Raw genomic sequence first — 22254 nt, forward strand, 5'->3', positions numbered from 1 at the left:
TAGTTCCGCCAAGTCTCTAAAGTCTTCATCAATGCATAAAGCTTCTTGTTATAAGTAGGGTAGTTCAATGTTATAACATTAAATTTTTCACTAAAATAGAAAATCAACCATTTATCTAATATTAAAATGGCCCCAACACCTATTATTGAGACATCACACTTAATTTCAAAAGCTTTAGAAAAGTCAACTAATGTTAATAAAGGTGTTGAGCTTAACCTTTTTTAAGAAGATAAAATGTTTTATTTTGTTCAATACCCTATTTAAAATCAATTGACTTTTTAACGATTTCGGTGAGTGGTATATATAACTAGTATGCTAAACTCCTTAACAAACCTCCTATAAAAACTTGTCAAACCATAAAAACTTCTTATCTTAGCTATTGACTAAGGTATGGGTCATTTTTGGATAATCTTAACTTTTTTCTCATTTATTTTAATACTTTTTACACTTACAATATATATAACTAAGAAATACAGTTTTTTCTTTGCAAAAAGTATATTTTTTTAGATTAGGAAATAGCATTTCCTTTCTTAAAACACTCACTACACAATGCAAATGCTTATTCAAGCTTTTGCTATAAACTAAGATATCATTAAAAATACTTAACAACGAATCTACCAATAAATGCACTCAAAACATTATTCATCAATCTCATAAAAATATTAGGTACATTAGTAAGTTCAAATGACATCACCAACCATTCATAAAGTTCATACTTAGTTTTAAAGGCACTTTTCATTCATCTTTTTCTTTTATCTAATATGAAGATATCCACTCTTTAAATCATTCTTTGTAAAACCACAATTACCATGCATTTTAACATATCACTAAGCTTAGGAATGAAATGTTTATACTTTATTATAGTATTGTTGACAACACAATAATTAACACATATCCTTCAAGTTCCATCATTTTTAAGCACATGTAACATCAAAACAACACATAGATTTATGCTTTTCCTTATATACCCCTTCAACTTCACAACTTGTTTTTGAACTCTTTGTCTTACTTTGATAAGCTAGTCGGTTAGGAAAAGCGATGCTAAATACAAGATTGATTTGATATTCGATTCCCTTTATCAGTGACAGACCACTAGGAAACTTTTCGGGAAATACATTTTTGAACTCCTATAATAATAATTAAAAAAAAAACATACTAGGGAGACAAGAATCAAGTTCATTAGTGTTAAGAAAAGTCTCTTTGTATAAAAGTACAATCATTGGTTGGTTAGGATAAAAAAAACTTTTGATCTCACTCAATTTTGCATAAAAACTCATATGCTTCTTTATTTTTCCCTTATAACTTACCTTATTTTCTCTCTTCTCTATCTTTCTATTATTTTCACTCCTCTTAGCCTCACTTTCCCTTTCCCTTTCAATCGGGTTTTATAAACCTGTTTTGGTGATAATGAAACTAGTTTGATGATAATGATTATTTTTTCATCTTTTACAAAAAATATATTTATTTTTAAACTCATCATGTAGTAAAATTTACTGTCAAATTGCCATGACCTTTTCAATAACAAGGGACTCGTATGTATAGACACCACATCACATAAAATTTTATCATGATATTTCCTATATGAACTATACTATTTAATAGTGTTCATATTCAAATTTCTAATAAAAATAATACTAACAATATTAATATAATTTTTACTATTAATAATCATACTACATACCCTTATTATGAAATAACATATCATATGAAAAATATCCTCCATTTGCTTCCCAAAGTCATCTTTTTTAATTTAAACATTTAGTACATGTTAACTAACCAATGATTCCTCTTGATGAAATATTCTACATTTTTATTGCTAGTATCTTCGAGAGGTGACATTTCATCATCATTATTGTTACTTTTAAATTTAATTTCATCACGATCTTTTAAAATCATATATTTTTAGTTTGAATATTGAAAAAGTAAGTAAGTTTAGTGTTAAATTTATATTTACAAAATAGTAGCGACTTCTTTCTTTATCTTATAAGGTTCTGCTTAACACCTATATTTGGCTTAGTTTAGAAAACACCATCTCTCCTGTGATTCAGCCTATATGATGAGAAGAAACCTAAATTAGAAAAACCCCATTTTCATTTGTATGTATTTTGTAACTTGTAAGGTTGAGGATAACTAGATCCAAACTGACACAAACAAACACAAGCTCAAGCTCAAGCTCCATTAACCAAAAAAACAATGTCCATATCAATGTCTTTGTTCTCTCCGCCACTAACTCGCTCTCCACCTTCCAAACCCCATTTCACCTACAAATCGACACTCTCTCTCGGACCCACGAACCGTCCTTTTCTCCTATCCACTCCCAAGGCCTCTACAGACAATGGAGGAGCTGGAGTTTCAGCCTCCGCTGCCAGTGTAGAGGAACCAAAATTGGAGCAGAAGACACCAGAGTCTTCTGATTCAGTTCCTGTGGCTGAAAATAGCTCTAATGGAGCTGTGGCTGCTGGGGGAGAGGAGAAGGTTGAAGTGAGTAAATTTGGGGACCCCAGGTGGATTTCAGGGACTTGGGACTTGAAGCAGTTTCAGAAAGATGGGAAAACCGATTGGGATGCTGTTATCGATGCTGGTGAGATTTTTTTATTGGGTTTTGGATTCTAGTTTGAGTGAGTATCTGCTTCATGACTAGCATCCAGTTTCTAATTGTTTGCATGGATTGGTTTGTGGATTCTTAGTGCTGCAATTTTGTTTCTTAATTGAGTTTTTGTTTTTTCTTTTAGCCACTTAGTTCTCATGCAATTAAGGAGAAACAAAGGGTGTGTGTGTTGTAGTTTCAAATGATATTCTGAATTGCTCTCCTTTTCTCTCCATGTTTTTGTGGAATTTGTTTCCTTTGGAGAAAAATTTAACATCATTTGCAGCTGAATAGAGTCAGTTGTGTAAAACTGAAAGTCCAATGTTTTTGCAGATGGTTCTATAAATGTTTGATCTGCCATTGGATTTGTTAGGTTAGACATGGACTAGGTAATTAAGGAAAATTTTCTCTTAGCAGAAGTCATGGCCATCTTAGTGGCTGCGTTTGTGAATTTATGTGTAGAAGGAGAAAAAAATGGAAGTGGCTGCCCTGTTGTTGTTTGGAACTGACTGGCGTCACGGTCTTCAACCACCAACTTGTTCATAATTTCTGTGCATAGAATTAATTATTAGCAGAATTTAAAAAATTGTGGCTAAATCGGTGTGGCTACAGCCATGTTAACAGAGTACTGAAGGGCCACATCTATTAGAATAGTTGTTTTTTTTTTTCCATAAACCTAATTTTTTTTAGTTTGTTTTTTTATTTTATTCTTTAATATTAATTGTTTTAAAAATTATACTTTGTAATTTTTGTTAGGTTATATAACAATCTCATGAGTTTATTTATTTATTTATCTTTATTAATTTCAATCTTTAATATTTGATTTATTAGAAGTGAGGCTTTATATTTTTCTTGATTGTTTTTTATGAATTTATTTTGATTTCATGACTCCTCTTATCTCGGGATAGCTTGGGTCTTTTTTTTTGGGTTACTTTTTTTAATTGACTTTTTTATTTTATTTTTTAATATTGAGTTGGTTGAAAATCAGGCTTCATAGTTTTTTTGATTTTTTTCAAAGATTATCTCGATATCATTACCCGAGTCACGAGTTTGGCTAGCTGACTCGAATTAGCACTGTTAATTTTTTAGTTTTTTTTTAATTGAATATTTTTTCAATTAAGTTTCATAATTTTTTATTTATTTGTTATCTATCAATTATCATGATCTCATGACCCATATTGTGAGTTTAACGGTTAACCTCAATTCATATTTTTTTTTATTTTTAATGTCACCCTCCAATAACTCAATCTTCTATTAATTATTTTTTGATTATATCCTTTAATATTAGATTGTTTGGGAATTGAGCTTCATAATTTTTTTAATTTGCTTTTTATTGAGTTATCCCAGTCTCTTGGCTTTAGTTTGTTTTTTTTTTTTTTTTTTAAACATTGGATCTTTTGGAAATGGAGTTTTATTAAAAAATTTATTTGTTTTTATGAAGTTATTATGATTTCATGATTGAAGTCTCGAGTTTAACATTTTAGCCCAAGTTGATTTAAGTTATGTTTTTTTTTTAATTTATTTTTTTTCGATTTCATCTTTTAAAATTAAGTTAATTGAATATTTTTATTTTTTCCATGAGGATATCTCAATCTTGTTGTCTGTGTTGCTAGTTTGACATGTTATTTCGGGTGAACCTGTGTGTTTTTTTTGTCATTTTTTGAATTTAATATATTTTTTTAATTTCTTCCTTCAATATTAGATTGGTAATAAATTAACTTTTATAACTTATTTTGATTTGATTTCTATAGGATTATTATAGTCTCATGACCATGGTCAAAAGATTTGAAAGGTTAACTTAGGTCGATTTAATATGTTGTCTTAATATTTAAAAACAAATATCATCTAATATATTATCGTATCAATATTTTTTTTTAAATATCGTATAATATTTATTATATTTTGAATTTATGATTAAATATTTATTATTATAAAACATATTAGTAATGCTTAGATATTTTTTTATATTAAAAAAAGATTGATCCGACTTGTAGTGTGGATGTAAAAATAGTGGGTCCAAACTTGACCAAATTTTGTGACTGGCAGATCAAATAGTGGGTCGTATCAATATATTAAAAAATAAATCTTGTGACTGGCAGATCAAATAGTGGGTCCAAACTCCAGACAGGAACTACTCATCCAACAGCTTGGAATAATGGGTGTTCCGAACCAGTGTGCATCTTATTGTTATGTCCCGGGTTTGTGATATGAATTCGCATGCTATGTGAAGAAAGAGTGCGCTGCCACCATCATTGTATTGATTGCACAAGCTTTGCTACTTAAATGAGATCCCTCTGTACAGGGAGGAATGAGGCATCATACACATAATATACGAAAGATGTGCTTATGGATACCAAATTTATAAAGAATTGTTGGTTTCCATTTGAAACTGCATTTATTGTTTTTACTGATGCAAACTAGCATAACTAGTGTTTTCGTGGTTCTTTTTCCTCGATGTAGGGAATATTATATTTATGATATGTGAGGCAGTCGCTAACATGTGCTAAAAGATTTGATTTATTTTGGAGTTCATGTCTGTATTGAACGGTGTACAAGTCTATTCATTGTTCATCTTCAACCAATCTTTCCACTCAGTATAAAGGTAGTATATTATTGCGGATGCCATAACATGATTTGTATTGTAGTATCTATTTTGTTCAGAGTTCATGTCTGTCTATCAATGAAGCGATATCTTTTCTGTTCTAGGTACATGTTAGCCCTGGAGTAGTTAGTTGATTTGTGTAATTATTTCCTTGACATCCAATCTCTAGCAACTCTTGATGGTATTACTCAGCATATATTTACATGCTTTGTTAATCTTTTCAGAGGCTAGGAGGAGGAAATGGCTCCAGTATAACCCAGAATCATCAAGCAACAACGACCCTGTTGTTTTCGATACCTCAATAATACCATGGTGGACATGGATGAGAAGATTCCATCTGCCTGAAGCAGAACTTCTCAATGGTTTGTTAAGATGGTTTTCTTCGATTGTTCACGAGGAAACAGCCCCTCTGGCTCACGAGAAACTATTTAATGTGGTTTCATGTATTCTATTATGCAGGCCGTGCTGCAATGATTGGTTTTTTCATGGCTTACCTGGTTGATAGCTTGACTGGTGTTGGTCTGGTTGACCAGATGAGCAACTTCTTCTGCAAAACTCTATTGTTTGTAGCTGTGGTAGGAGTGCTTCTAATACGGAAGAATGAGGATTTAGAAACCATAAAAAAGTTGCTGGAGGAGACAACCTTCTATGACAAACAATGGCAAGCAACCTGGCAGGATGAGAAATCCACCAGCCCCAAAGATGATTAGCTGTAAGGAAAATTCAAACTTTGCTTCTTTGTGTTCTAATTTCTCCTGTGCTATTGTAGTATCCTTGATAAGAGCGAAATTTTCATTGTAATATAGGTTTCCTCGAAGTTCATATGCACAGCACTGTTGCTGTTTTCCTGAATGTTAGTGGATTGCATGATGACAAATAATTGTCCTAGGAGGGTTGGTCGGCAGTTTCATTTATCAACTGTTTTCACAAATCACACGTCTCAAATTCCCTCTTTGCACACAAAGTAAAATAAGATTAGATAAATTACTAATATGATAAGTTTATTATCAAATTAATATTATAACTTTGCTAAAATTTTAAAAAGAACTAATCTTGATAATTGGTATTTCATTTCTTTGAGGCTTTTTATCAAACACTTCGTTTGTAAAATCCAAACGCCACGATAAATGAAACCTTGCAGTGACCCTCGGTGTAAAACTCCCATTCCATCATTTAGTTCATGTTGATTTATTTGCTTGACAAATGACAGCCCATAACATCAAATCAAACCGAAAAAAGGGAAATCACCATACTCGGTAGTGGCAAATGGAAACAAGTATTCTCTAGGAAATTATAGTAGAAAATTGTATTGATTCTTTTGAGATTGAAAAAAAAACGAAAATAGTGGAGATAGAGAAGATAATTATGTTTGATAATAATATACAAGATAAAACGATTATCTCTAAAACAAAAAAAAATATATAAAAAAATATATTTTACTCATAATATATATTAATATATATTTTTTCAAACTTGTATATTTTTAAAAATAATTAAATAGTATTTTTTTAATTTTAGTTTATATCAAGTGTTTAAACTAATAATATTACAATAATTTTAGTTATAAAACTATGATTATTTTAATTGGTTGACCTGAGATTTAAACTAATTCAAGTTAAAAAAAAAAAATAAAGGAATAAATTTATTCGACCTCAACATGTCAATAGAAAAAAGAATAAAAAAGCCGTGAACTTTTTTGAACTCTTGCTTTGGGCTATTTTCTCTTTGGTCAGTGCCAACATCAAACCCTCAATTGCCATTGTTGCAACCTCCAGTGAAGACTGGAATAAACTGAAAGAGCTCTACGTGAGCAAATCGCGTACACGTGTTCTTCAATTAAAGGGAGAACTCTCTACCATCCAACGCAACTCTCGTTCAGTCACAGAGTTTCTCATGCAGTCAAAAAGCTTATTGATGAACTCACTCTCATCTATCGTCCAGTCTCCAATGGCGACACCACACTCTATGTTCTTCAGGGCATTGGCTCGGAGTTTCGCGACATTGTTGGACCAATTCGTACCTCTACCTCTGCCTATATAATTCTTCTAGGCTCCAATCCCATCTCTTGGAGTTCTAAGAAACAGCGAGCCATTGCTGACCTCCAATGATCAGTTAGGTGACCTCCTGACCAAGCCACTGTCTCGTTAGCGCACAGACACACTTCGTTCCAAGATTGGCCTCCTTGATGGTGGCTCAATCTTGCGGGTGTGTGTTAAGGCTGCTTCCAGGAATGGCACCACTGATAGTAAGCTGTAAAAGACGACCTGCAGCAAGACAACTGAAAATCTTGAGTTTCCAAAACAAGATAACAGGAAAATCAACTCTAGCAAATCATGAAGTTGCAAAATAATCTATATATAGGCTAGAACCATGGTTCTGTTTTTAGTATTTTCCTCTCTTGTAAATTTGTTCCTCCTGTATATATTCAAGATATGCCACCAAAGTAAAGAAACAAGCAAGAATTTCAAATCTCTAGCTTTGATATACTGCACCTTCAGCTAAAAAAAGCTTCCCCTAAAGCCCTCTGAAACCTCTGGAACCACCATATAAGACAGCCCTCCCCTGCTGTTTATCTAGGCTGTGCCTACAAATCCAAAAACGGCGGGGCTGCCACTGTTTACAGCAGCAATGAAGGAGTAGGATTCGAGCAGTCGCGATTTCACCATAAGGGGTTCTAGGATTTCAAAGGCGTCGAACTGATCATAATTGACAAAAAATGCACATCCAGAAGAAGAAACAAATGAGTGAGAGATTTTTTGGGGTTAAGAACCTGTGACTCCAGCCCATCAATCGAAGATCCAAATTAACAAGTTCCGAGCCATAAGTATTCCGCTACTTGAGTATTTGATTTTTCTCTACGTGCTCCAAATCAATCAGACCACTCCGTAAAAATATTCTTTTTTGTTTTGGTCTTGTTTAAAACTTTATCACTTACAGAATCACTGTATTCGGTTGCTCGATCCAACCAAAGACTTTAATGGTGGCCCTCCTTATTTGGCCTCCCATCTCCATCAGCCGGTTCTCATCCACCACTATTTTTATGCCCTACTCATTCAAGCAAGCATTCAAATATTATACTACATAATTTATAAAGACATGCATGTCTTACTTCATTTCTCTCCCCCAAAACAAAGAAAAACATTAATTCTCCTGCCTGCCAGAATCACCATGCCAAACAAAATGGTAAGTTCTCGTTGCCTTTATTTGCTGTCAACACGATCCTAAGATGCTTGGAAGCATTGGAATTTATCATAGAAACTTAGGGGGGACAGTAACGTTTGCACCTGATGGTTGCCTCACAGTCACTCTATAAACTTCCTGCTACTGACGTTTGTAATACGTCTGAGGACCTTAATTTCTTTGTTGGACAATCAGTTCCTGTTAGGATACTGGCATGCAAACCCGACAAGATAAAAGGCTAAAATGAGAAATGAGACACACAAGAATTTACGTGGTTCACCCAATTAGGCTACGTCCACGGGCAAGTACAGAAGGATTTTACTAAGTAATGTGGGAATTACAACCTCTCTCAAATAATAGGAGAACAACTAAGAATCTCTCTATTACTAGGAGAAAACACCTCACTTACTCTCTCACAAATACCTCACAAATTTGTGGGATTATTTTCCCTCTTCACTCTCCTCTTCCTCTCTTGTTTCTCTCTTATGGTGTGTTTACAATGCTTGGATGCATTGCCTATTTATAGGCAAACATCCATGCAAATACAAGGGGTAGGCAAGTGGCACAAGTTTGCCACAAGTTTGGTGCCTACAATTTGTGACTAAGGAAGGATGGCTTCACCACCATTGTTGACTCCCACCATTGTTGACTTAGGTGGTTGGTTTCACATTGGTTGGTTTCACATTCTCCCACTTGAAGACTTTGATGATTGAATCAAGTCTTCACACTTCATCATTTGTGATTCTTCTATCCTTTCAATACTTGCCATCTTCATGCTGCTTACGTTTCTGCTAGGCCACAAGAGGATCTGCACCATATATACTTATCAGTGTTGACTGGTTTGGTTAAAGCATCTGCTGGGTTTTCCTTTGTGTGAACCTTCTGAAAATCCACACTTCCATCTTCCACCACTTCGCGAACAAAGTGATACTGAACATCTATATGTTTTGTTCTTGAATGAAACGCTGGATTCCTTGCAATATGCAAGGCACTCTGACTATCACAATACAAAAGAATCTTCTCTTGTTTGTGCCCGAGCTCCTCCATAAGTTTCTTCATCCATATTGCTTCCTTACAAGCTTGTGTAGCTGCCATATACTCAGCTTCTGTTGTGGATAACGCTACAACAGTCTGAAGTTTAGAGACCCAGCTCACAGCTCCTCCTGCAATTATGAACACATAGCCTGTAGTGGATTTTCTTTTCTCAAGGTCACCAGCAAAATCTGAGTCAACATAACCTCTGATAGTAAATTCTGATCCTCCATAACATAATGCGGCATCTGAGGTACCCTTGATGTATCTCAAGATCCTCTTAATAGTATTCCCAATGCTCTCTACCAGGATTTGCCATGTATCGACTAGTTGCTCCCACTGCTTGTGCAATGTCTGGTCTTGTACATATCATGGAAAACATTAAACTTCCCACTGCTGATGCATACGGTACTCGAGACATCTCCATCCTCTCTGCTTCATTGCTAGGAGACATACTTGAGGATAATTTGAAGTTAACAGGAAGTGGGGTGGAAATTGGCTTACAATCTTGCATGTTGAAGCGTCGCAAGATCTTCTTTAAATAATTCTTCTGAGAAAGCCAAATCTTCCTCTTACTTCTATCTCGGTGAATTTGCATCCCTAGAATCTTGTTTGCTGGTCCCAAGTCCTTCATATCAAACTCCCTAGCCAACTGTGCCTTCAATTCTTGGACTCGATCTTTGTTGGGGCCTATTACCAACATGTCATCCACGTACAACAACAGAATGATGAAAACATCATTTTCTTCAAACCTCTTGTAATACGTACAATGGTCTGAACTGAGTCTGTTGTACCCAAGGCTAATTATGAAGGAATCAAATCTCTTGTACCAACACCTCGGCGCCTGTTTGAGACCGTATAGAGATTTGTTCAACCTGCAAACCAAGTTCTCCTTGCCTGTTTCAGCAAAACCCTCTGGTTGGAGCATATAAATTTCTTCTTCAAGTTCTCCATGAAGAAATGCAGTTTTCACATCTAACTGCTCTAAGTGAAGATCAAATATAGCACACATTGCCAAGACTACTCTGATTGTAGTAAGTCGTACCACCGGAGAAAATATCTCATTGAAGTCTATTCCTTCTTTCTGAGCATATCCTTTCACCACCAATCTTGCACGATACCGCTCCACTTGATCATTGCCATCACGCTTTATCTTGTAAACCCATTTGTTGCCAATGGCCTTTCTTCCTTGTGGTAGCGGAACAAGATCCCAAGTGTTATTCTTGTGCAGAGCTTCAATCTCCTCTTGCATTGCTGTCATCCACATAGATACATCTGTGCTTTTGATAGCCTCATGGAAAGTTGATGGCTCTCCATCCTCTGTTAGAAGACAGTATGCAATGTTGCTCTCAGTAACATATTCTGAGTGCCAAGCCGGTGGTCTTCTTTCACGAGTTGACCGTCGAACTTCAGGAGTTTCAGACTCTATTTGTTCTTGTTCTTCATGCTCTGGTACAACTTCAGAAGAAGTACGATTCTGAGTATTTTCCATCTGGACTTCTGTAGTCTCCTTTAAAATGCTATTATTTTCTTCCATTTGCATTTTATCTTCTGCAAATATGACATCTCTGCTGATGACTACCTTGTGGGCAGTGGGATCCCACAAGCGATACCCCTTCACTCCATCAGCATACCCCAAGAATACACATTTTCTGGATTTTGAATCCAGCTTGCTGACCTCTTGAGTATTGTACATCACGTACACAGGACTTCCAAATATATGCAATCGAGAATAATCAGCTGGCTTTCCAGTCCACATCTCCATCGGTGTCTTCAACTCAATTGCAGTAGACGGAGATCGATTTATTACATAACAGGCGGTATTGACTGCTTCTGCCCAGAATGACTTTTCTAGACCTGCAGCCTTCAACATTGCTCTTGTTCTTTCCAATAGAGTTCTGTTCATCCGCTCTGCCACTCCATTTTGTTGTGGAGTGTATGCCGTTGTGAACTGCCTTTTGATACCTTCATGTTGACAGAAGTTATCAAATTCATCACTGGTATATTCTCCTCCATTGTCAGTCCTCAAACACTTGATCTTCTTTTCAGATTCAAGTTCTACCTGTGCTTTGAAGGTTTTAAAAACTACGAACACATCTGCCTTCCTTCTAATCGGATACACCCAACATCTCCTGGAGAAGTCATCTATGAATGATACAAAGTATCTTGCTCCTCCCAAGGATACAACCGGTGCTTGCCAAACATCAGAGTGAATCAGGTCTAAGATGCATTTGCTCTTAGTTGTTGACGTGCCAAACTTCAACCTATGTTGTTTGCTTGTAACACAGTGCTCACAAAAGGGTAAAGTAACCTTTGTAAGCCCAGGGAGTAACTTCTGATAAGAGAGAACCTTTAAACCTTTCTCTGACATGTGGCCTAGTTTTTGATGCCACATCATCGTCTTCTCTTCTGCAGGACTAGCTGATGCGATTGATGCTTCTGCCCCATGATGCGTTTCTCCCATTAATACAAACATGTTAGCAACTGTCTTTCTTGCCTTTAAAACCACCAGCGCGCCTTTGACAATTTTCATGATTCCATTGTCTGTTCGGATCTTACAGCCAAGACTATCAAATTGTCCTACGGACAAAAGATTCTTCTTTAAGTCTTTCACATGTCGCACTCCTGAAATAGTACGAATTAAGCCATCATACATCTTCAATTTGATGGTGCCAATGCCAGAAATCTCTACAGCATGATTATCACCCATGAACACTGTACCTCCAGAGATAGGTTCATATGTATGGAACCAATCTCGTCTAGGGGTCATATGCCATGTTGCTCCTGAATCCATAATCCAGACCTCAGTGAGCTCTTCTCTATCTGTAGAGCTTGTTGCTGCTTCACTATATAAAATCTCTCCATCTTCTGAGGTGCTTGCAACACATCCTTGAGGTCTTGATGACTCTGCAGTATTCTCTATACCCTTTTTAAACCAACAATCCTTTTTGAAGTGCCCTTTTCTGCCACAGTTGTAGCATTTCACCATCTTCTTACTTCTTGATTTGGACCTCCCCTGCCTTTGACTCCCACTGGAGCCACGCTCCGTTGATCTTCCTCTTGACACCAATAATGCCTCTGCTTGGTTTGAACTGTTTCTGTCTCCTTTGTTTTTTCGCCTATTTTCTTCTTCCAAGATAGCGGCTGCAACATCATCGAAGACTAAATAGTCTGAGAGGATATTATTGGTCAAGTTGATAATGAGCTGATCATACGAATCAGGAAGACTTTGAAGTAGAAGCTCTGCACGTTCATTTTCCTCTATTTGCTGACCCAATGTAGTGAGTTGTGAAAATAGAGTTCTGATTGTGTTGATGTGGTCAGTCACCGACGTGGTTTCTGCCATTCGAAGGGTATAAAGTCTCCGCTTTAAGAAAATCTTAGTGTGCAAAGACTTAGACTCGTATAGCTTTGTTAGAGTCTCCCATATCTCCTTAGCTGTTTTCTTCTCCGCCACACTTGATAATACTTCATCAGCTAATGCTAAATGTATGTTAGCAATAGCATTGCCATCCATCTCATTCCATTTTGCATTATCAGTGATCTCCGCGGGCCGATCCCCAATTGCTGCCAAGCAATTGTCTTTCCTCAAGATTGCCTTGATTCTCATTTTCCACAGTGAGAAATTACTCCCCTTGAACCTCTCAATCTCGTACTTTGCTGCCATTGTATTCACCGAGATCTATTCAGCTATCACCGTTTCACAGATCTGTAACGTATATAAAAATAGTATCGTGTGAATAATACTTCACTAAGTAAGTTCCCAGGAAAGATTGGAGGGGTCACAAACGGTCCCGCTTAAAACCCAATCTCCTTAGACAGAACTTCCTAGACTGTATTTAATCACCGCACTGACTTTCTATATACGCCAACAGTAACGTAAGTGAACAGTACCGTATGGATGAATAGTGCCGTATAGGTGAATAGTGCCGTAGACGTGAATAGTAACCGTATACACGACTAACTTTTGTGTGTTAACAACACCAACCAAGAAGGCTCTGATACCACTGTTAGGATACTGGCATGCAAACCCGACAAGACAAAAGGCTAAAATGAGAAATGAGACACACAAGAATTTACGTGGTTCACCCAATTAGGCTACGTCCACGGGCAAGTACAGAAGGATTTTACTAAGTAATGTGGGAATTACAACCTCTCTCAAATAATAGGAGAACAACTAAGAATCTCTCTATTACTAGGAGAAAACACCTCACTTACTCTCTCACAAATACCTCACAAATTTGTGGGATTATTTTCCCTCTTCACTCTCCTCTTCCTCTCTTGTTTCTCTCTTATGGTGTGTTTACAATGCTTGGATGCATTGCCTATTTATAGGCAAACATCCATGCAAATACAAGGGGTAGGCAAGTGGCACAAGTTTGCCACAAGTTTGGTGCCTACAATTTGTGACTAAGGAAGGATGGCTTCACCACCATTGTTGACTCCCACCATTGTTGACTTAGGTGGTTGGTTTCACATTGGTTGGTTTCACAGTTCCTACTGCTCATCTTACAGAACCTTCATCAACACCTGGAACAGCACAAAGAAACTGGACATATTCTTCAAAATGAGAATTGAATATGATCTCCTGGGTCGAGAGCTGGATTTATGGATCCATCACCAAAATCGAACGGAGTAGCAGGAGCTAGTTGGTTACCTAGTTGTGCTAAAATGGGAGACCCAGAATGGTCAAATGTTAGCTGTTGTCATCATTGCTGGTGTGATAGCTGCAGGACTCCACCTAGGGTGTTTTTGCTTGATTAAAGCCGCCACAGCAGCTATGTGAGGAGCAGCCATGCCAGTACCGGATACAAGTGCAGAGTTTTGCCCTGCAAGAATGGTAGCATGAATGCATTAAAAAGTAAAACCAAGAAGAATGATAGCAAAGATTTAGCTACTTTCTTCCCAGAGATATACCAACATCATCACCACCATCATCTCGCTATTGAAGTAGATGATGCACTTGAAAGTACTTTACAGTGTCTATTTGCAAACTTAAGGGACTTAAAATTGCATTGCTTCCGCAAATAATGTCGGGTGAGATGAAGATACCAAGTCTTGCATTCTAATCTCGAGACCAGTCATCCGATAATTTAGAGGGCATAAGTAGTGATGCTGTTTACCCATCAAACAACATTAAAACAGTGTCCGTACCCTTGACAGAAGGATCTCCTTCGCTGTCGGGGGTCCAAGCAACCCAGATCGAGGATCCTGAAGCCATGACATTTGGTTTGAGGACATCAGCAGTTTGCAAAAGTGCACTGTTCACCTGGGACCTCTAGATGAATAAGATGCAATAATTGGTGCCTGCCTAGCAAAGAATGCTTTCCTTCCGTCCAACATTCTTGCCCTTGCAGCAAAACCCACAGCTTGTCCACTGCTGCTCCTGATAGTATTTGAGCTATAATACTCCCACAAAGCCTGTAGACGTATGGATAAATGCCATTTCATCAGGCGTCCATAAATCTAGGAAATTTAATAAGCATTATAGGAATAAATGAGATCAATGTGAAGTACTATCATTATCCTGTGGGAATACTACGCATTTGGTGTGGGAAAAAAAGAGGATAAATGCAGAGCTACGCATTCAAAATGGTTACATGTAAAGTAATTACATCTTATTGAATGATAGTTTGCCATACTCTGGAAGATTGCATGTTGCTCAGGATAATGGCAGGGACTTGCACAGTGATTGTGCATGGTTCCCTTGACTTGCTCAGAACCACTGTCGGGATCCATTGTGGTTATAAAACCTGCAGCCCCCATCTTCTGTAATATTCGAAGTCAAGGTTATAGGTGCAGATAATCAGCATGTTTCGAACCGATGCTGTTCTGGATGCATGTTGACAGCTCTCAACTTCAAGAACACTGGTGGTGTTCTTATGAGAGAATATCAGCTGCTGCAGCTATTCTGTAAGACATAATCAACTCCTGCTCTTGGAGCTGCAATTTTTTTTTTTATAATCCAATAATTACTCCAATTTGAGCGGTGTATAGCATTGATTTCAAGAATGGATGAACACAACGCGGAAGTGAAAACAAAGCCACACCATCTTATTTGTTCGCACATGCATGATCAATAAACAGGGGCAGTGAAAGTTGGAATATTACGTACGGGCAAGGCCAGTGCGAGAGAAGCTTCGTCTTCCCAAGACTGATCGTGTAGTCGTACTTGCGATCGATGATGGACGAAGCTGCACTTGTAACCCAAGGACTAAAAGAAAGGGCCGCCATTTCCAGCAGCTTGAACAGCAAAAACTCCGTCAATTCCCAAGACTGATTGTAGCAAATAAAAGCTCCGTTTCAAGAACATTGAGGAAGGCAGAAGGACCAGATGGGACGCTAGATGCCCGATGGAGAAGTGTAATAAAAAGAAAATTTTTAAAAATTTACGAAATCTAATTTTTATTCAACATATATTAAATAATAAAATAAAAAATTAATTAAAAAAACTTAAATCGGCTATTATTTTAAATTTATAATTTAAATTATGAAACCAAGATAACTTTGTAAAAAAAAAAAAAAATTTATAAAACTTCATTATATCTAATATTGAATGTTAAAATTAAAAAAAAATAAATTTATAGAAAAAGAATAACTTCACTAAAAAAATTACAATGCTTAATCCTAAAAAAAACTTAATATTAGAGATCAAACTAAAAAAAAAATTGAGTTGTTGAGGGTGAAATTTTAAAAAAATATATTTAATTAAAAAGGAATTCAAAAAATAAACAAAGTTAATCTGGATCAGCTTGCCAATCAACAACTTTGATTTTGAGATTATGATAACTTTATAAAAAGTAAATTAAAAAAAATTACGAAATTCAATTAAAAATGAATAAAAAAACAAATAAAATCAACTTGAATTAACATGTAAAACCCATGACCTGGGTCACAATCACAGAAAGTAAATTGAAAAAAAATTAAAAAGCTCAATTTCTATCCAACTTAATTTTAAAAGGATAAAAAAAATCAATTAGAAAACATTGTAAAAAAAAAAAACCATAAGTCAACCGAGATCAACTTATCAAACCGAAGACTTAAATTATGAGATCAAATTAAATTCATTGAAAAAAATTAATAAAGCTTTTTTCCTAATAAATTTAATGTTAAAGATTAAAATCGGGAAAAAAAATTCATGACAAAGTATACAATTTAATTAAAAAAATAAAAAAAAATAAAGAAGAATAATTTTTTTCTTCCTTAAAGAATAAGATAAAAAGAAACAATGTGAATATAATGATTTTGTTATTTTTATTAAATAAATAAATAGTTAATAATAGAAGATTCTACGAGTGGCAAAATAATCAGCAACAGCCCACTAAAACACTTGAGAGTTCAGACATCAGATCCACTCTCTCTGTCCCTCCTAGTCAGCAGTCACCAATATTTTTCCACAGCGGATTCCACTCCCTGTCACTGGGCAGTGGTCCTTCGACACGACTCCTGTCAGTCCACTACTCGCTTCAGGCTCAGACTGAACCTCCTGCTACACAGATTCTCCTAGTTGGGTTTTTTTCCACACTCGCTCATTTAACAGGCCGGAACAAAAATATGCTAACTTCATCGCTACCGTCTCTCCTCCTTCTACTCTCTCTATCATCAAGTACAGTACAACTGTTTATTATTATTATTATTATTATTATTATTATTGATTTATTTAACTCATCATGATTTGAGATTGTTTTCAGATTTTTTGAATGAAGCTTTGAGTGATGATGGCGGGGGATTATTCTGTTCTGCTCCTTCAGTATTTGAAACCGAAACGGCCTCCTCCTCCTCCTCCAAACCTCTATATTGGAAAGTCACTAATCCAACGCTCTCTCCCTCTCACCTTCAAGGTCGGGCAGTCAGTTTATTCTCTCCTCTCTCAATCTTCATTTTTTAATTCTATCCTATTTAAATAGAAATGTATGTATTTCGTTCAATTGCAAATAAACAAAAATATGAGCGAAATAAGTCATAAATTAATTTTATTTGTAATTAAAGAAGAAATCAGAAGTATAGTTTGCTGAAGTTTTTGGTTATGGTTATCCAGACTTGCCAGGTTTCACACGTAGTGTTTATAAAGGAGACCATGCTTTGATAACACCAGAAAGTCATGTATTCAGTCCTTTACCAGGATGGTACTACTTTCATCTTTGCCTTTTTTTTGGATTGATTGATTTATATGAAGAAATGATGTCTTACCGCATGTTGGGTGGTGGTTTAGTGAGTCATTCAAATTTATATATGACAGGACAAATACATTGGGGGCATATCTAATTACTCCAGCTATGGGTTCCCACTTTGTGATGTACTTAGCAAAGATGCAAGGTGTGCTCCGCTCCCTCCTTTCTCACTGATTATTATTACATTTTACCGGATTGTGTTCAAGTTCTATCTTTATGCACATAGTTTCTTGAATGTCGTTGCCCAACCTTGGTATTGGCTTCAGCTGCATACCTTCCTTCTGTTGAAATTGGCTATCATCTTTAGATTTTTGCAGAACTCTGTTCTCATAAAAACATAAAAATCAGAAACTCTAACCCTGTAGGATTTGTGTAATTGCATTTATTTGATTTGGCTGAATAGTTTTTCTTCCTCTTGAAAGTGCACGCCACCCTACATGTGTATAGTTGAGGCACTTCTTGTTCTTACTATTTAGAAGCCTTGAAATCTGTGGACTCTCTTCACCGTGTGATGTGAACCCACTTCCCTCTTACGTATAGTACACGTATGAATCATTCATCTTCTATGTGACTTTCAAGTGAAAAATATGATGCAGCTTATTATGCTTTTCCACTAATTTGGCTTGCTTGCTTGCTGACATAAGCTCTAACATGTGCAGAAAATTCAAAGTCTGGACTCCCTCCAAATGATGTAGAGAGGTGATGATAGTTTATTTTTTTTTATGAATTCTATTATCAATGGAGTTGATCTGATTACAATCCTGGCTAACCCATACTTCCTAAATCATTAGGTTCTTGTTCGTGGTTCAGGGTTCTGCAGCTCTGACTAATGCATCTGGTGCCCACCACCAACTGATGGCAAGTGTGATTTATGAATTTAGGGCGTATGGACATTAGGAAAGCGTGTGGAATTTTGGTAGAGTTGACAAAAAGCAAGTTTGAAATTGAAAGGCAGATTTAGACAATTGATTTCCTTTTCTAAAACCGTGGTTTTAAAATCCCTGGCACTCAGAACCAATTATTTAAAAACTCAATCCCACACACACACACTCGTGTATCTATTTGCTTTAAAAGCTCAGCCATGATTTAGATTTTCAGTAGTGTTGATGAAAGGCAGGTTTAAAATCAAAAGGCAAATTTTAGACATTTGGTTTCCTTTTTGAATCATGCTTTTGTAACCCAAGATACTTGGTACCATGTTTTTGAAAGCTCAACCACTCACACATATACAGATTAGAGAAAGGGAATCTGTATCTGATTTGTTTATGCTGGCTTCAAAATTTTGATGTTATACCTTTTGTTTTATAGGTGGATTCATATGCTTATCTAGCCCCAAATTCCAAACATTCTCTGGAGTGTGATGCATCAGCTACTCTAGTTGTCTTTGAACGCAGGTTCGTTTCTCCTCAAAGTGTGATCGACTGTGATGTGTCAGCTAGTCTAGTTGTCTCTGAACGCAGGTTCTTGTCTCCTCGAAGTGTGATCTACTGAATGCACAGCTGTCTCACCTTCGCTATTGATTTATTTAAATTTTATTCTGCTTTAAGCATCTTTATGGTGGCATCTAAGTTCATAATATCCAGACATTGCTAAGACTGGGAAAGTTGGTGCAGGGCTTATTATTTAGATATCTGTTTGATCAGGCTTGTCAAAAAGATGTCTTTCATTAAGTTTAGTATTTTCTTGCTAGTGCAGTCTAGTTACTATATTGTCCTTAATAATTATGTTTACCAAAAGGGTTTCTTGTCCTGTTAGGTATTCTCCTCTTGAAAATCATTTTACTAAGCAAATTGTTGGTTCAACAGACCAGCAGCCACTTCTTGAAACTCCAGGCGAGGTACCTTTCAATTTTTTTTCTTATTGTTGTAAGGTACTTGGATTTTATGACACACAAATATGTGTTTTTCTTTAGCAAACAATAAATATAGATATACTTATTACTCGTCCTGAGCATATTGTGCTGTTATTATTTTATTAAATTTTGGTTAGTCGTGTGCACAAGCGACAATATTGCTCACTCTATACTTATTGACAGGTTTTTGAACTCAGAAAGCTTCTGCCTCCATCATTGCCATATGACTTCAATATCCATGTAAGCCTTAATTTGCTTCCTAGCCTTCGATCTTTATACTTTAGTAGGTTAAAATTTTGAAAAAATGCCGAGGAACTTATCTTTCTGAGATGCACTTTTTCACAGATTAGTTTAGATTGCTTTCATAGGTAGGGTTTAGAATTGGACAAAATTTGCGTGCACTTATAAGCAATTTTTGGAAGTTATACACTCAGATATCTCTGCACACAGTAACTTTGATTAATGAACCTGTTTGGTTGAGTAGCCGTTTTGATCAGCACGTCTATATATCATTTGCATGCTTCCCAGCAATATTTGCACACATGAATCACAATTGATTGGAAGCAATGAGAATGTGGATTGATGATAGAATGAGCTATTTATATGCCTCACATTTCACCTTGTCAAAAGATTTGGATGCAAGAAGTCCTTACAGAATTAGTTTAATGCTTTAAACATCACACAAGTTGTCGGTTGCAAAGTTAAAAGGGCCAGTAGGGTAGGATCTTCAATATCTCAATGCTTCAAATATTATACTGTACAATATCTTGACAAGAAATTTAGGATTATGGTGCAGTACTGGAATGTTGTTCTGAAATTGTTAGAAACTCCCAATCCTATGGTTTTAATTCAAGAGTTCTGAATTCCATGCATATAATCACTTGCCATGTGCAGGTTCCTTTTCTCACATCATGTAGGAAACTTCTGTGGTAGTATTGATGAAATATTGGATCATAAACATTTCTGAATTGTTGTGTTCTTTCTAATAAGCTGGATTGTTGGTTGGTATGATTCCCTGTGTGCAGATAATGGATTTTCAACCTGGAGAATTCCTTAATGTGAAGGTATGCTTTCCTTGTTTGGCGATTGAAACTCCATAATTTGTTTCAAGATCTTAGGTTGTAAGTGTTATTTGTTATATTGTTTCACCAATGTACTGATTGAATTCTTTAGAGGGCCTAAAAATCCACAGAATGTGAATACCAGTTTTTAAGAAGTCTGGGGTCCAGCCAAATGCTGACGTACAGAAGGAACTTATTTTAGGGAAATAATTTAAAATGAACAGCCTGTTCATCTTCATGGTGCAATAATCTTTTAAGTGTCATGTTTCTCTACCACATGTGCCCAGTTGTTATGTGAAATTTTGGCTGGCTGACATACAAAAGGAGCTCATCAGCTTCTTCTGGCTGATATCCCTTGAATTTGTGATGTGAATTTTGAATAATGTTCCTCGTTTTTCTCACCTGCATGTTTGCTTTGTAGGAGGTGCATTATAATCAGCATGGTTTGCTGCTATTAGAGGGACAGGGTATTTATCGTTTGGGTGATAGCTGGTAAGAATTTTAATCAAGAGTTGTGATTCTCAGATAATTAATGCCATTCTTAAACAATCCCCAGAACCATTTGGTGTTAATGCTATTTAAATGCCTATATGATAGATTCTGAATTTTTTTAACATTCTAAAGCACTTTAAAAGTCCTGTTTCCAATGCTATGAAGCTTTTCGACAGAACATTTTTATAAACTGCTTCAAATGTATTAGCCAAAAGATGTGGACCTTTTGTCCACGTAAGAAAAAAACAATAAGAAAAAAGATAAAAGAAAAGGGAAAGGGAAAAAAGAAAAATCTGAGATTTATATTCAATAAATGATATTTTGTTTTCAGCTGGGAAGCTCCTTTGTTGGTAAGAATTTGTGTGTCTGTGCATGGATCTTTAACAATACACTCAAGCTTTAAGTGGGTTCTCAGAGCTTCTGGAACTTCATTTGTTGAGACATTTCTTTAAGTCATTGGTTTCAGCTTGCATATTCGGTTCGGTTGTTCCCGCTAGTCTGTTTTCTGCAACTTCTCAAAAAATGTGTTCTTGTAGCTTAACAATATACTTTGTTTTATTACAGGTACCCAGTTCAATCTGGGGATGCCATTTGGATGGCTCCATTTGTACCCCAATGGTGAGAAAACATAGCCTTCTTTCTCCCTGCAAACACGAATTTTTATTCCTCCTGCAAACCCAAATCTGATATATTTTGCTACCTTTTCAGGTACGCTGCACTTGGTAAGACCCGTTCACGATATTTGCTGTACAAAGACGTCAATAGGAATCCATTGTAATCAGACGCCGTGAAAAGCCGTCGTTTGGTTTCATTGACCTAATTCTAGTAAGGATATATTTATTAGTTTCTGAAGCAAAGATAACGCCTGTAAACATTATTTAGCTGAATGATGGTCATCTTCATGTAGTGAATGGAATCGTGATGGAAGGAATTGAACTTGCAGATCTTATTTGGTAAAAAAGTGGCTGTTCTGCCCTGTTTAAGAAAAACAAAATATTCTGAAAATTGTGGGAATGCACCTGTAATTTCAAAGATGAAAATTATTATTTGCTAAAACTAAAAAGGTGGTGTTTTTACTTAGCATTTCTCATGAAATATTATTAATTATTTTAATTTATTTTCTAAATATTTTATTTATTGAAAATTAAATTTTATTATTTATTTGAATTTATTTTCTAGTCTCAGCCATGAGATTAATCTAGGTAATTTTTAGTGTTTTTTTTCATTGGTTTTTTTTTTTAAATTTTTTATTATTTAACATTAGATTTATTGAAATT

At 35.8% G+C, this 22254-nt stretch overlaps 2 protein-coding genes and 1 pseudogene across 4 annotated transcripts; 2 read left to right on the forward strand and 1 right to left on the reverse strand.

Annotated features, from left to right (window-relative positions):
• Positions 1 to 1997: 1997 nt before the first annotated feature.
• On the forward strand, positions 1998 to 6120 carry LOC118062947 (light-harvesting complex-like protein 3 isotype 1, chloroplastic). 2 transcript variants are annotated; one of them, XM_035076839.2, is made up of 4 exons: positions 1998 to 2581; positions 5414 to 5551; positions 5649 to 5901; positions 5996 to 6120. In XM_035076839.2, exons 1-3 carry the CDS (start codon positions 2194 to 2196, stop codon positions 5897 to 5899), a joined length of 777 nt encoding a protein of 258 aa, XP_034932730.1. In that variant the 5' UTR covers positions 1998 to 2193; the 3' UTR covers positions 5900 to 5901; positions 5996 to 6120. The 2 variants fall into 2 exon arrangements, with proteins under 2 accessions (XP_034932730.1, XP_034932729.1); XM_035076838.2 differs by having other exon boundaries at positions 5649 to 6120.
• Positions 6121 to 13860: 7740 nt separating this feature from the next.
• Positions 13861 to 15942, reverse strand: LOC118062852 (subtilisin-like protease SBT2.6; annotated as a pseudogene).
• A 766-nt stretch (positions 15943 to 16708) lies between these two features.
• On the forward strand, positions 16709 to 21919 carry LOC118062948 ((S)-ureidoglycine aminohydrolase). Of its 2 annotated transcripts, none has more exons than XM_035076841.2 (13): positions 16709 to 17007; positions 17093 to 17242; positions 17440 to 17527; positions 17641 to 17717; positions 18232 to 18271; positions 18364 to 18430; positions 18881 to 18966; positions 19328 to 19409; positions 19608 to 19664; positions 20450 to 20488; positions 20907 to 20977; positions 21542 to 21595; positions 21686 to 21919. In XM_035076841.2, exons 1-13 carry the CDS (start codon positions 16956 to 16958, stop codon positions 21753 to 21755), a joined length of 933 nt encoding a protein of 310 aa, XP_034932732.1. In that variant the 5' UTR covers positions 16709 to 16955; the 3' UTR covers positions 21756 to 21919. The 2 variants fall into 2 exon arrangements, with proteins under 2 accessions (XP_034932732.1, XP_034932733.1); XM_035076842.2 differs by having other exon boundaries at positions 17108 to 17242.
• Positions 21920 to 22254: the final 335 nt, after the last annotated feature.

Source organism: Populus alba, chromosome 3 (assembly GCF_005239225.2).
Source record: "Populus alba chromosome 3, ASM523922v2, whole genome shotgun sequence".
Taxonomy (NCBI): Eukaryota; Viridiplantae; Streptophyta; class Magnoliopsida; order Malpighiales; family Salicaceae; genus Populus; species Populus alba.